This window comes from Propithecus coquereli, unplaced genomic scaffold, assembly GCF_000956105.1.
Source record: "Propithecus coquereli isolate 6110/MARCELLA unplaced genomic scaffold, Pcoq_1.0 Scaffold34, whole genome shotgun sequence".
Classification (NCBI taxonomy): Eukaryota; Metazoa; Chordata; class Mammalia; order Primates; family Indriidae; genus Propithecus; species Propithecus coquereli.
The window spans coordinates 4,522,271-4,535,355 of record NW_012149063.1 but is presented as its reverse complement, the minus strand read 5'-3'; the positions used below and the strand labels follow the sequence as shown (position 1 = coordinate 4,535,355).

The window sequence follows — 13,085 nt, the reverse complement described above, 5'->3', positions numbered from 1 at the left end:
ATCCTTCTGCCTCAGCCTCCCGAGTAGCTGGGACTACAGGCATGTGCCACCACGCCCGGGTAATTTTTCCTATATATTTTTAGTTGTCCAGCTAATTTCTTTCTATTTTTAGCAGAGACGGGGTCTCGCTCTTGCTCAAGCTGGTCTCAAACTCCTGAGCTCAAACAATCCAGCCGGCTGGGCCTCCCAGAGTGCTAGGATTACAGGCGTGAGCCACCGAGCCCGGCCAATTTTTCTATAATTTTTAAATGTAGGGGATAATTAACCTTATGTATTTTTCCTACTATTTTCCTAGTTATTTCCTACTAAATGAGTGTTTATTGAAAAGATTTAGATGTGTGTTAAGTACAATTATAAGGTACAGAACAGAGTATATACTACACTTGGTATAAGAAAGAAGACAATATTTAAAGTATACATACACACCTTTGCTTATTTTTGCACAAAGAACACAACACAAAGATAAACCAGAAACTTATGGGGGCAGATATGAGATGAAGAGAGGCAAGTAACAGGACATAAGGGCTAGACTTGGAAGCAAAATTTCTGAGTATATCTTTTTATATAGTTTTGACCTTTCAATTATTTAATACATATACATTTCACAACTTCAAGAATAAAATGAAAAGGAAAAAAAAGCAAACCTCCAAATTAAAAAGAAATTGAAATGAACGAGCTTAATTATATCACACTGGTAACCTAATCTACAGAAAAATGATTTCAAATTACCTAGGAACACATAACTGTGTATGCACTTACTAAGGCTGTATACTAAAGAGAAAAGGAACTGCAGAAAAATACTAACCTTCAGACTCCACACTTTACAGTTTTTTAGTAGTAACACCAGTACTGTAATTTAAGACAATCATATGTATACTTAAGGATAAAGTTTTATTAGGAAGCAAGAAGTTCAGTGTGAGTTAAAAGAAATATAAATATAAAATCAAAAAAGAATGGTTAGATTTATAAATATGAAAATGAACTAATGAATTATTGTTCAAATGTTATTTCCTAGCTCTGTTCATTTAAAGGGCCTAAACTGCACCCAATTTAAAGGCACCCAATTGCAATGAATACAACTAGATCTTGGTCTCTGTTAGGGGTTGCATTGTATCTCCCCAAAAAATATGCTGGAAGTCCTAATCCCCCATACCTGTGAATGTAACTTTATTTGAAGATAGGGTCTTTGCACATATAATCAAGTTAAGATGAGGTCATACTGGATTAGGGGAGGACTTAAATTCTATGACCAGTATCCTTATAAGGAAAGAGAGATTTGAAGACACAGAGAGAGAAAGGCCACATAAAGAGAGGTAGAGATTGGAGTTATGCTGCCACAAGCCAAGGAACATCAAGGATTGCTAGCAACCATCAGAAGCTAGAAGAGGCAAGGAAGGATTCTTTCCTAGAGGCTTCAGAAGGTGGCTGGCTCTGTTAACACCTTGATTTTGGACTTCTAGCCTCCAGAACTGTGAGAGAATAAATTTCTGTTGTTTAAAGCTACCCAGTTTGTGGTGTTACAGCAACCCTAGGACTGTGGTCCCCAACCCCAGGGCCGTGGACTGGTACTGGTCTATGGCCTGTTAGGAACAGGGCTGCACAGCAGGAGGTGAGCGGAGGGGTAAGCAAGGGAAGCTTCATCTGTATTTACAGCAGCTCCCTATCACTCACATCACTGCATAAGCTCCGCCTCCTGTCAGATCATCAGCAGCATTAGATTCTCATAGGAGTGTGAACCCTACTGAAAACCATGGCTGCGTGTTCCTTATGAGAATCTAACACCTGATGATCTGAAGTGGAGCTGAGGCAGGGATGCTAGCGCTGGGGAGTGGCTGCAAATACAGATTATCATTAGCAGAGAGGTTTGACTGCACGATAAATGTAATGTGCTTGAATCATCCCAAAACCATCCCCCCCATACCCAACTCCTGTCTGTGGAAAAACTGTTTTTCCGTGAAACCAGTCCCTGGTGCCAAAAAGGTTGGAGACCACTGTGCCCTAGGAAACTGATAATCTCCAATGATGCTTCCTACTAAAATAGCTCCTTGTCAGATCTAGGACAAAGAAAGTAAAAGATAATCCTGGGACACGTTATTATTCCAGAAAGCAAGGAAATTCTCCAAGACTACTGGGATATGTTGAAATGGAGTTCTTGTTGGACAATTTGAACATCACTAAGAATAATAACTATTACTATACATTGGACAAATAAAAATCCATAAGCCTATTGTGTTTATATTTGTGGTTTACCTATAAAATATTTTGCTGTCATTGAAAGTGACTATTATACCAACTCCTTGCTCTGAATATTGGTAATTAAAGGGAAGAAATAAACATTTACCTTGACTTTTTAGAAGGAGTTCATTCCTAGTTGGTGAATTTTTTTTTTTTTGAGACAGAGTCTCACTCTGTTGCCCTAATTACAGTGCCATGGCATTAGCCTAGCTCACAGCAACCTCAAACTTCTGGGCTCAAGTGATCCTCCTGCATCAGCCTCCTGAGTAGCTGGGACTACAGGCGTGCCATGATGCCCCACTGATTTTTCTATCTTTAGTAGAGATGGTGTCTTGCTCTTATTCAGGCTGGTCTCAAACTCCTAAGCTCAAGCAATCCTCCCACCTCAGCCTCCCAGAGTGCTAGGATTACAGGTGTGAGCCACCGTGCCCGGCCTAACGTTTTTATTTATAGTAAAATGCTGGCTCTTAAAGGTAAAAGGAACGACAGAATTTTTAAAACTGCCATTCTGCAACTCACATGACATAACTGATTCAGGCAAGAATCACTAATGGTTACAAGAAGATTCTTGTACTATTTATAATTACAGAAAATTAGAAATAACCTAAATGTCCAAAGTAGGGAATTGATTAAGTAAATCATAGTTCATTCATAAAACAGCTTATAAGTCCTTAACACCTCAAGAATATGCACACACATACACACAGAAACACTTTTTGGCATAGGTAATACAAGCAGTACATTTAAAAAGTATCAGATGACATACAAGGTCTGTCCAGAATGTATCCAGCCATTGTTAATATAACGAGAATGGTTTGTGTGACCTCGATGTAACCTGGCAGCGAAGGAGAATGAACTGGGATGCACATGCATAAACAATGACGCCTTCTCTGTAGTTCAGTGGGGCGCTAGACACCACTGAGTGAGCATGTATACTATGTGGCCATCACAGTCAAAATGACTGAGCAAGTAGAGCAACAAATTTTCATCAAATTTTCTGTTAAGCTTGAACATGCCTCCATGGAAACTATTTGGATAATTCAGAAGGCTTTTGGGGACAACACAACGAGTGTAGTGCAAATAAAAGTGTGGCACAAATGCTTCAAAGATGGTCAAGAATCTGTTGAAAGTGAGCCACATTCTAGAAGGCCTGCAACAAGCAGAACACCTGAGAATAATCAACGTGTATGGGTTAGGTTAAGAGACACTGGGAGAACTGTGTGAGGACTCAAGGTGCCTACTTTGAAGGGGACTGAGGCATCATTATCCTATGTACAGTGTTTCTTGTATTTTGTATTGTCTTTAATAAATTTCTCTGTTTTTCATATAACATGGCTGGATACTTCCCGGACAGACCTCTTAATGAAAACTAAGTCTTCCTTTCATCTGTGTCTCCTCAGAGGTAACTACTATTTATCAAGTTTTTGTGTGTCCTTCCAGATATCCCAAGCAAATCCAAAAGCATATGATTGTATATAAATCTTTAATATTTGAGTATGAATATTTTACACAAATAAAGCTTTTCCCATACTCGGTTTTGTACCCTTTTTTTTTTTTTTTTTTTTGAGACCAAGTCTCACTGTGTTGCCCAAGCTAGAGTGCCGTGGCATCATCCTAGCTCACAGCAACCTCAAACTCCTGGGCTCAAGCGATCCTCCTGCCTCAGCCTCCCGAGTAGCTGGGATTACAGGCATGCACCACCATGCCCGGCTAATTTTTTCTATATATTTTTAGTTGTCCAATTAATTTCTTTCTAATTTTAGTAGAGACGGGGTCTCGCTCTTGCTCAGGCTGGTTTCAAACTCCTGAGCTCAAACAATCCGCCCACCTCGGCCTCCCAGAGAGCTAGGATTACAGGCGTGAGCCACTGCGCCCGGCCTTGTACCCATTTTTTTGACTTAATAATACATCTTGGAAATTGTCCTATACCAGTGCAAAAAAAATTCCTTTTTAATAATTTAAAAATTAAATTTATAATACAGCTGTAAAATGAAATAATATTAGTATCACTTACCAATGTACTCATTGTTTCAATCTTTTGCTATTAGAAACAATGTTTTAATTGTACACTTACCATTTTCTACACATGAATATGTCTGGGACAAATTCCTAGTAGTGGTATTGCTGGGCTCAAGGAGTTCATGTGTTTAAAATTTTGATACATATGGACAAAATGTCATATTGACAAATTGTTGGGGGCCATAAAAGGCCACCCAGATAAATGAAAGTGCCTCTTTTATACTTTCACCAACCATGTTATAACAAAAGTTCTAACTTTTCGATATTTGAGAATCTGAAAAGATATATTTTACCATAATTTTAATTTTCATTTCTATTCACAGTGACATTGAGCTTTGCACCCCCCTAATTAAAAGCCATTTATGGCTGGAGGCAATGGCTCACATGTATAATCCCAGCACTTTGGGAGGTTGAGTAGGGAGGATTACTTGAGGACAGGAGTTCAAGACCAGCCTAAGCAACATAAAGAGATCCCTGTCTCTACAAAAAGATAAAAAAATTAGCTGAGCGTGGTGGCACACTCCTGTAGTCCCAGCTACTTAGGAGGCTAAGGCAGGAGGATCACTTGAGCTGAGCAGTTTGAAGTTGCCACAGCATTCTAGCCCAGGTGACAGAGTAAAGCCCTATCTCAAAAAGAAAAAAAAAGAAAAAGAAAAGAAAACAAAGGAAAAGGAAATATAAAGGCCTTCCCCACTCTAAGATAAAAAGATTCTCCCCTGTTTTTTTCTAGACTTCTAAATCTTTTATCCACCTCTTATTTATTTTGATGTAAAGAGTAATACAGGACTCCAATGTTATTGTTTTCACAAGACCAATCTGTTAAAAAATCTAGATGGAAATTAATACTCATAATATATTAACATTAAAAACTGGGTTAGGCTACAGAGACATGTAACAACATGAAATGAATCTCAAAAATAATATTCTGAAGAAGTCAGATGAAAAGGTATATACCATATGATTCCATTAATATAAAACTCTAAAATATATAATCTAGAGTAAAAGAGAGAAGATCACTGATGCCTAGGGCTGGGGGGAGCGAGGAATTGACTGGGAACAGCACAGGGGAACTTTCTGAGATAATGAAAAGATTCTAAATCTTGATTGTGGTGGTGGTTTCATGGGTGTATGCATTTGACAAAACAAACTTTACAGTTAAAATGGGTGCAGTTAATTACATGTAAATTATAGCTCAATAGGGTCAAAAGCTAGTTATGAAAGAGCATTTATTGAATGATTCTTTCTTGGTTTTAAACTTATAGAAATATACACAGTATAAAATCAGGAAAAAAACTTACTGAAGTGATAACAGTTAACTCATGTAAGAGGACTGAGAGTGTTTTAAACGTTCTCTTTTGTGTATCTTTATTGCCTAATTTTTCTGTAATGAAAAGGAACTGCTTTTGTATTAAGAAAAAAGTTATTTAAAGTTAAAATAAGTATTATTTCATATAGACCTTAATCACATTGAAAAACAAATACGGAGAAATGAATGAAATTTCAGTCTCTACAGTGTGAAATAATCACTCAATGCTCCAATACAACATGCTACTTTTCTTAGTCAAACATCCCCAAATCACTGAATTATGTTGTTTTACAATGACAAATGATTTCATAGATTGTGTTTTCAAACATTATTATTTTAAAGTTAAAAAATGTGAGACCCAGAAAGGTTAAGTAATTTGCCCACTATCATACAAGCAGTTAGTAGTGGAGTTTTACTCTTACTAGTAGCAGACTAAAATTCTGATCCGAAACCCAATCTTCTTTTTTATAAACAGGACCAAAACCACAGCACAATCCTTTAGGCTCTATGTGTTTTATCACCTTTATTCTTTGTTTTACTCACTTACTCTCTACATTTCAACAAGAGTAATGCTATCATTTTGGGAAACTCTTTCCAAAATAACCCATTCTAGTTACCACTAGAGCCCGTAGTTTTAAAATTCTTAACAGATTTTTGCTAGTGTATCTGTATTTAATATGGGAGGTATTCCTGGGGCTGAGTTTTCATAAAACTGCCTAATTCACCTTGTCCAAGGCATCTAAAAACTTGAGTAATTTTTAAAATACTTATTTTGAACTGCATGGAGAAATACTGTATTGAACTCTCTCAGCAGTTTCTATAATTTGTCATTTACTGCTAAAAACATTTTTTTCCTTTCCAACAATCACAACTTTCATTTCTGTTTCTTGATCTGTTGACAATAAAATGTAAAATAAAAATGGCAGAAAGAATTCTTGTCTTATTCTGCATATATTAGAAAAACCTCTGAGTTTCACCAAAAAATATAATTCTTACTGGTTGGAAATTAAAGAAAATGTCCTCAACATGATAGAAATGACTCTTATGAATTAAGAATGAAGATAAATAGAGATTAGGATAATAAAATATATTTTCTCTTTTCATTAACTCATGTAATTTTTATATCTATTACATTTGCAAACATTAAGCTATCCTTGGATTCCTGAGATGAACTCTGAATAGTCATGTTTTATTTCTTTTAATATACACTGCTAACTTTGAGTCACTGTTGATTTCTTTATTAATAAACTGAACTTGATGAGCTAGTTAAATACAGAACATTTTTACTATATTTACAGAATTGTATATAATTCTCTTTTTTGTGTTTTGTCAATAATTAAGTCTACTGGGAAGTTGTCTGTGTGTTTAAGCTCTATGTTCAGATGGCATGGTAATAGTATTTTCCTTGGAAAATACTTTTCTTACAGATGGGTAAATTTCTCAGAATTGCATAATATTAAGTTTCAAGAGAGCTAAGATGGTATCATTTGCTGCAACTCATCACTTTGAGGGTAAGGAAATCAAGAATCAGAAGGGGAAAGTGACTTGCCAAAGGTCTCTGGTCAAGCAAGGCCCAGCATCCTTAGGCTTTCAGTTCAATGATAACTAATAGATTTTTCTTGACACTTATTCAATAGCAAGAAATATGCTGTATAGGAGTAAAATGAATTAAGTTTATTAATAAATAAGCAAAACATTTGGATGATTATAATTAATAACTACTTATATGAGCGCTTATTTTTTAAGGTGAAAAAATACTATAGAGTAGCCATACCTGTGATTTTAATATTACAAGGAATGCCAAAAGGAGCCTCTCCTACAGTTCCAGTAGTCCCACCCCATCTGCATGCACACCCTAAGTCAAGTTTCTGTTGCATGAACTAAAAACAAAACAAAACAAAAATGGTGGCTTTAGCACCTATTTATTTCCTGTCTAGAGAGAAAAAAATAAAATTCACATGTACATTACAGAGACAATGTCTTTATTCAAGGGCCTGTTTATCTTTCCCACCCCTCTTTTAAAGGTTACTTTGTCTTTCTGCATTTCTATAGTTTTATGGAGTTGAAACCTACACAAATGCCTTACTCTAAAAGCAGCTCATTAAAAAAAAAAATCATACTCAGTCCAAACCTCATGCTAATTATAACACAGCAAATTTTAGTTTTCTATACCTGTTCAGTGATGGTTTGGAAACTATACAGTTTGACCAATCCCGAGCTGTACATCACAATCAGTATTCCATGAGACAAGGTAGCATCTGTAACATTCCCGAATATCTGGGGGGAAAGGCATATATCACCTGAGAAAAGACCATAAGGCCAATACTCTAAGCATTCACAGCAGTTTATACTCTTGCTTAATATTCAGGTCACCACTGTAACACTGATGCCTAGCATTAAAACTTAATTATAATTTAGCAACTTGAGGTTAAAGTGTTATTAGAGGTGAGCAGTAAGCCACTGGATTTTCAGACTGGAACACTAATGAAAGTTTAGCAAATACCCTTCAAAATGATGCACCAGCATTCATTTGCTTCATAGTTTTGTCAATATCTATTAATAACAAATCCTATTCCTGATGGCATTATACTGAGGCCATGTAATTTTAAATGAATGTTTAATTTACCATGCATATCCTGCCAGGAACTCATTGTTTACGCTAGCATGCTCTTTATAAAGATAATTTTTCAGCTAATTAAGAGTGAAAAAAGGCCGGGCGCGGTGGCTCACGTCTGTAATCCTAGCTCTCTGGGAGGCCGAGGCGGGCGGATTGTTTGAGCTCAGGAGTTCGAGACCAGCCTGACAAGAGCGAGACTCCGTCTCTACTGAAAATAGAAAGAAATTAGCTGGACAACTAAAAATATATATAGAAAAAATTAGCTGAGCATGGTGGCGCATGCCTGTAGTCCCAGCTACTTGGGAGGCTGAGGCAGAAGGATCGCTTGAGCCCAGGAGTTTGAGGTTGCTGTGAGCTAGGATGACGCCACGGCACTCGCCCCAGGCAAGAGAGTGAGACTCTGTCTAAAAAAAAAAAAAAAAAACAAAGAGTGAAAAAATTGGTTGGTCACAGTGGCTCACGCCTGTAATCCTAACACTCTGGGAGGCCACGGTGGGTGGATGGTTTGAGCTCAGGAGTTTGAGACCAGCCTGAGCAAGAGCGAAACCCCGTCTCCACTAAAAATACAAAGAAATTAGCCAAACAACTAAAAATATATAGAAAAAATTAGCCGGGCATGGTGGCACATGCCTGTAGTCTCAGCTACTTGGGAGGCTGAGGCAGGAGGATAGCTTGAGCCCAGGAGTTTGAGGTTGCTGTGAGTGAGGATGACGCCACGGCACTCTAGCCAGGGCAACAGAGTGAGACTCTGTCTCAAAAAAAAAAAAAGAGTGAAAAAATTGGACCTAGGAAAGTAATTATAAGAGAAATAGTCAAATCCAAAATTGTATCATTACCTTGTTCTTTAAATCTCTAATACTGTTTGATTTTTTTTTTAGTCATATAAAATCCAAACATGTTAAAGACCAAATACCTACAAGGACACTTATTGGCTCATTGTTTGTCCCCTTTCTTTTCTGTCATGATTCTCCACACAGGTCTGATAAGAACTTGATTCTTTGCCTATTTTAATATTTAACAAAAGCTAACACAGGCAAATATCACAGCAATAAAAGAACAACTAGAAATAAGGTGAAAATCTGTTTTATTTCTACTCAAGACAGCCTACTTAGTTAAGATTTACCACCTCAATTAATAGCTTGAAGTATTATATTATACATTCTAAGCCTGGCCCCTGTACAGTCTTATGCATGCTAAGTGAAAGATGTATTTCAATCCCAAGTAACCATAATCAAAATCAAATCTCAGATAATTACCCTGAACATACAGGAATAAATAGAAACAATTTATGACTTTGCTAAGTGTTCATTCCTGTTGTAAACTGTAATAAACACACATAATTACTTAATCCACAAGCACAAAGAGAACGATTAAATTATGAGTTGTACTTTTTTGTCATCTTCTAGAAGGATGATTATGGTTTGCCTTCATGTTGACTAGCTCGTGACTTTTTAATTCACTGATCCTGGTTCCCCACTTTGAAAAGAAGGACTTGTGTAATTCAAACATATTTTTAAATGAGTGTTATTATAAAGTAGCCACTCTATTTTAAAATTTGGTTAATATACCTAATATTACTCTTCAGCCTTTATGCAGTTCAGTATATTATTCTTACATAATATAAAATTTTAATATATTCAACTTGATTGCTAATGAACATTAGTGGACCCTCAAGATCTTGTCTTCCACAATACTTCAGGTGCTTAATTAAAGACTAGTAGACTAGTATGATAAATAACTATTCATTCAGAGTAAGCAACAATTCTTTTTTAAAGTAGAAGGCTATTGATTCTTTTACTAAAGGGAAATTTGCCCCTTCTTTCCTTCCATGAAACTGTCACATACAATCAAGAACAATGGCCAAAACCAAACCCAAAACTAAGTGAGTTGGAAAATTCACATATTTAATTATAAGGCTTGTTTAGATATCCTAAATCCAGTTTTAGATCTATACTTTGCAATTAAAATGAGACATTTTGTTGCAACTTTTCACCTTCTTTTAATGATCATTTTTAAAAAGCTTTGGGATATTCCCTCTAAAAAAATACCTTACTTATTTTGCAATTTTATAAAATAGTTTGTTAATGACCACAGGTATCCAACACTATCCACTTGAGAGGCATAAAAACATGCAGAAAGACTGAGGGATAATTAGGCTCTCTTCCCAAGTCAAATGTCCTTCGTGTATTTTGTTATGAAATAAATCAGGTCAGTGAACCTTTTACAGTCAAGAGAACATTCCCAATCAAAACACCTAATAAATAATTAAATGATAACATTACATCTTATTGTCAATAAAATTAATATTGCAATTAAATAAGAAATGAGTTCTTACCTTTTTGTTGATCTCTAGAATCCCTACAAGTGAAAAAGGCAGAACTCGAAACACTGCGAGGTACAGCAGAACAGGTTGTTGAATGCCTGCCTAGAAGGAAAGACTGCAAAGTTACTTAAACAGGAAGGCAAACATATTTAAACTATGTCTACTAAACCTTCAGCCCTCCAGACACATGCGATACACACACACAAAAATCTACAAAAATAAACATAACAGTAAACATTTCTTAGCAACAAAATATCATGCATTTATATTGTAAACTGGAGTTCTAACAATAAAAAGCCTAACTGAAAGACACATAGCTACCACAGTAACATTGTTTGAAACTAGTGTTGCACTGACACTTCTATAGGAAATGAGAAAAAATATCAACAGTGAAAGCTTGAGTGATACCTCTGCTTCAAGAGGATAGCTCCCTTACTTTGAAGAACAAGATCCAATGAATTTCTTTCCACTACAAAATGTAAAATAATCTGTTGTACTTCTTCAGTACAGGCTTGAAGGGAATTTCCTCAATTTATGGTAGGCAAAGGAGTCTGCCCCATCACAGCCAGTCTTTGCCTCAATAGAACCTTTAAAGCTGGGACATCAAGACTACCAATCAAAACTGCCATAACTAAAAGTTAGAAAACAAACAAACAAAAAAATAGATTATGATGTTTAAATCCCAAAGGATTCTCCCTTTGAAAGGGATAAATTTTTATTGAACTAAGATCTTTAAGGTGTAAATCAGACTCCCTTCTTGTTCCTAAAACCCAAAGGAAAGGTATAGTTTATACATCCCAACCAAGAGCTACTGGTTGTTGGCTGGAGATTGTGGGAAAGTGGTCTAGAATGCAGAAATACTGACAAGACTTTTATTAATATTATCAGATGACAGTAAATGAAAAACGTTTATAGATGGTACTATATAGAATTAGACTTAAGTTCTTACTCTTTAGAAATTTAAATTCTTAACAAAAGGTACATTAGACAAGATACTTTCAGAATTCTCATAAAATGTTATGTTTTTGTTTTTTTGAGACAGGGTCTCATTCTGTCACCCAGGCTGGAGTGCAGTGGCATCATCATGGCTCACTGCAACCTCGAACTCCTGGGTTCAAGCAATCCTCCTGCCTTGGTCTCCCAAAGTTCTGCAATTACAGATGTGAGCCACTACACTGGCTTTCATAAAATGTTTCACTACTTTGCTATACTACTTCGCTTTTGTGAATTTTCCTTTATCAAAGTGGAGAGGCAATATAGTGAGTGAGAATATAAGGAGAGAAATATTAATAGAGAGATAGCATCTCTTTTTCTTAGATTGTCATACTCAGTAAATCAGGAAAAGGGTGAGGAAATTCCAATAAAAAGCATGCAGTTATGTTATTAATGTGGCTGGACGGGATATAGGAAAAGGTTAGAAAAATATTTAGGTAACCATAATAAAAAGTAAGTAGAAATAGCCAAAAAATAGTTTACTTGGCTTCAGTAGGATACAGAAAGGACAAGGGAGATGAGAGAGGAATGAAAAGCAGAGTTCACTGGCCCAGAGTAGATGGGAATACACTGGAGGGTTAACAAGGGAATGCTTTATGTGTTTATCTAAATAAGGTAAAATTAGAGGAAATACTTAATTTTTTTTTAAAAAAAAGCAGCACCCTAGAATTCTATATAAACCTTACCTGCCAGTCAGTGTTACAAAAATTTCAACAAAGGGTAGTATGGCATAGTATATAAGAGCAAGGACTCTGAAACTAGGTTGTCTGAATTTGAGTCTAGTTTCTACTCCTTACCAGCACTATTACTCTGGGTAAGTTACTTAACCTCTCTGGGTCTCGTTCTCTTCATCTGTAAAAAGGAATAATAATACTAATGACCATAAGGGGTGTGCTGAAGATTAAATAAGTTGATACAGATAAAGGACTCAGAACAGTGTTGGCTCTTTTGTAATAGTGAGAAAAAGCTAACAAGTTAAAAATGATGAAGAACTAGAACACAGGTTCTGCCAAGAGGAGACAGAAAATAAGCATTTGTTTTTTCTAGATATCCTGAAATATGAACAAATAGAAAACCTCTAACAGCAGTCTGTATCTATTTTTTTTTAAGTGCTCAATAAATGCTTTCTATAGTATTTCCCTATAAGTCACCAACAGGAACAAAATAAGTTTCTTTTCTTTTCTTTTTAAGAGACAGGGTCTTGCTCTGCTGCCCAGGTTGGAGTTCAGTGGCATCATCATAGCTCACTGCAACATTGAACTCCTGGGTTCAAGCAATCCTCCCACCTCAGCCTCCCAAGTAGCTGTGACTACAGGTGTGCACCACCATGCCCGACTAAAACAAGTTTTTTTTTTTTAATTTTTATTTTTTTGAGACAGAGTCTCACTCTGTTGCCTAGGCTAGAGTGCTGTGGCATCAGCCTAGCTCACAGCAACCTCAAAATCCTGGGCTCGGCTGGGCGTGGTGGCTCATGCCTGTAATCCTAGCTCTCTGGGAGGCCGAGGCAGGAGGATCATTTGAGCTCAGGAGTTCGAAACCAGCCTGAGCAAGAGCGAGACCCCGTCTCTACTAAAAATACAAAGAAAGTAATC

At 36.4% G+C, this 13,085-nt stretch overlaps 1 protein-coding gene across 1 annotated transcript in view; it reads right to left on the bottom strand.

Annotated features, from left to right (window-relative positions):
* Window positions 1–13,085, bottom strand: part of DCAF17 (DDB1 and CUL4 associated factor 17) — a 39,738-nt gene that overhangs the window by 12,068 nt on the left and 14,585 nt on the right. The window contains exons 5-8 of the mRNA XM_012650684.1: window positions 10,804–10,861; window positions 10,513–10,602; window positions 7,733–7,837; window positions 7,335–7,440 (exon numbers count right to left, since the gene is read on the bottom strand). Of these exons, the coding sequence (XP_012506138.1) occupies window positions 7,335–7,440; window positions 7,733–7,837; window positions 10,513–10,602; window positions 10,804–10,861 (359 nt within the window). The remainder of the gene's footprint in view (window positions 1–7,334; window positions 7,441–7,732; window positions 7,838–10,512; window positions 10,603–10,803; window positions 10,862–13,085) is intronic.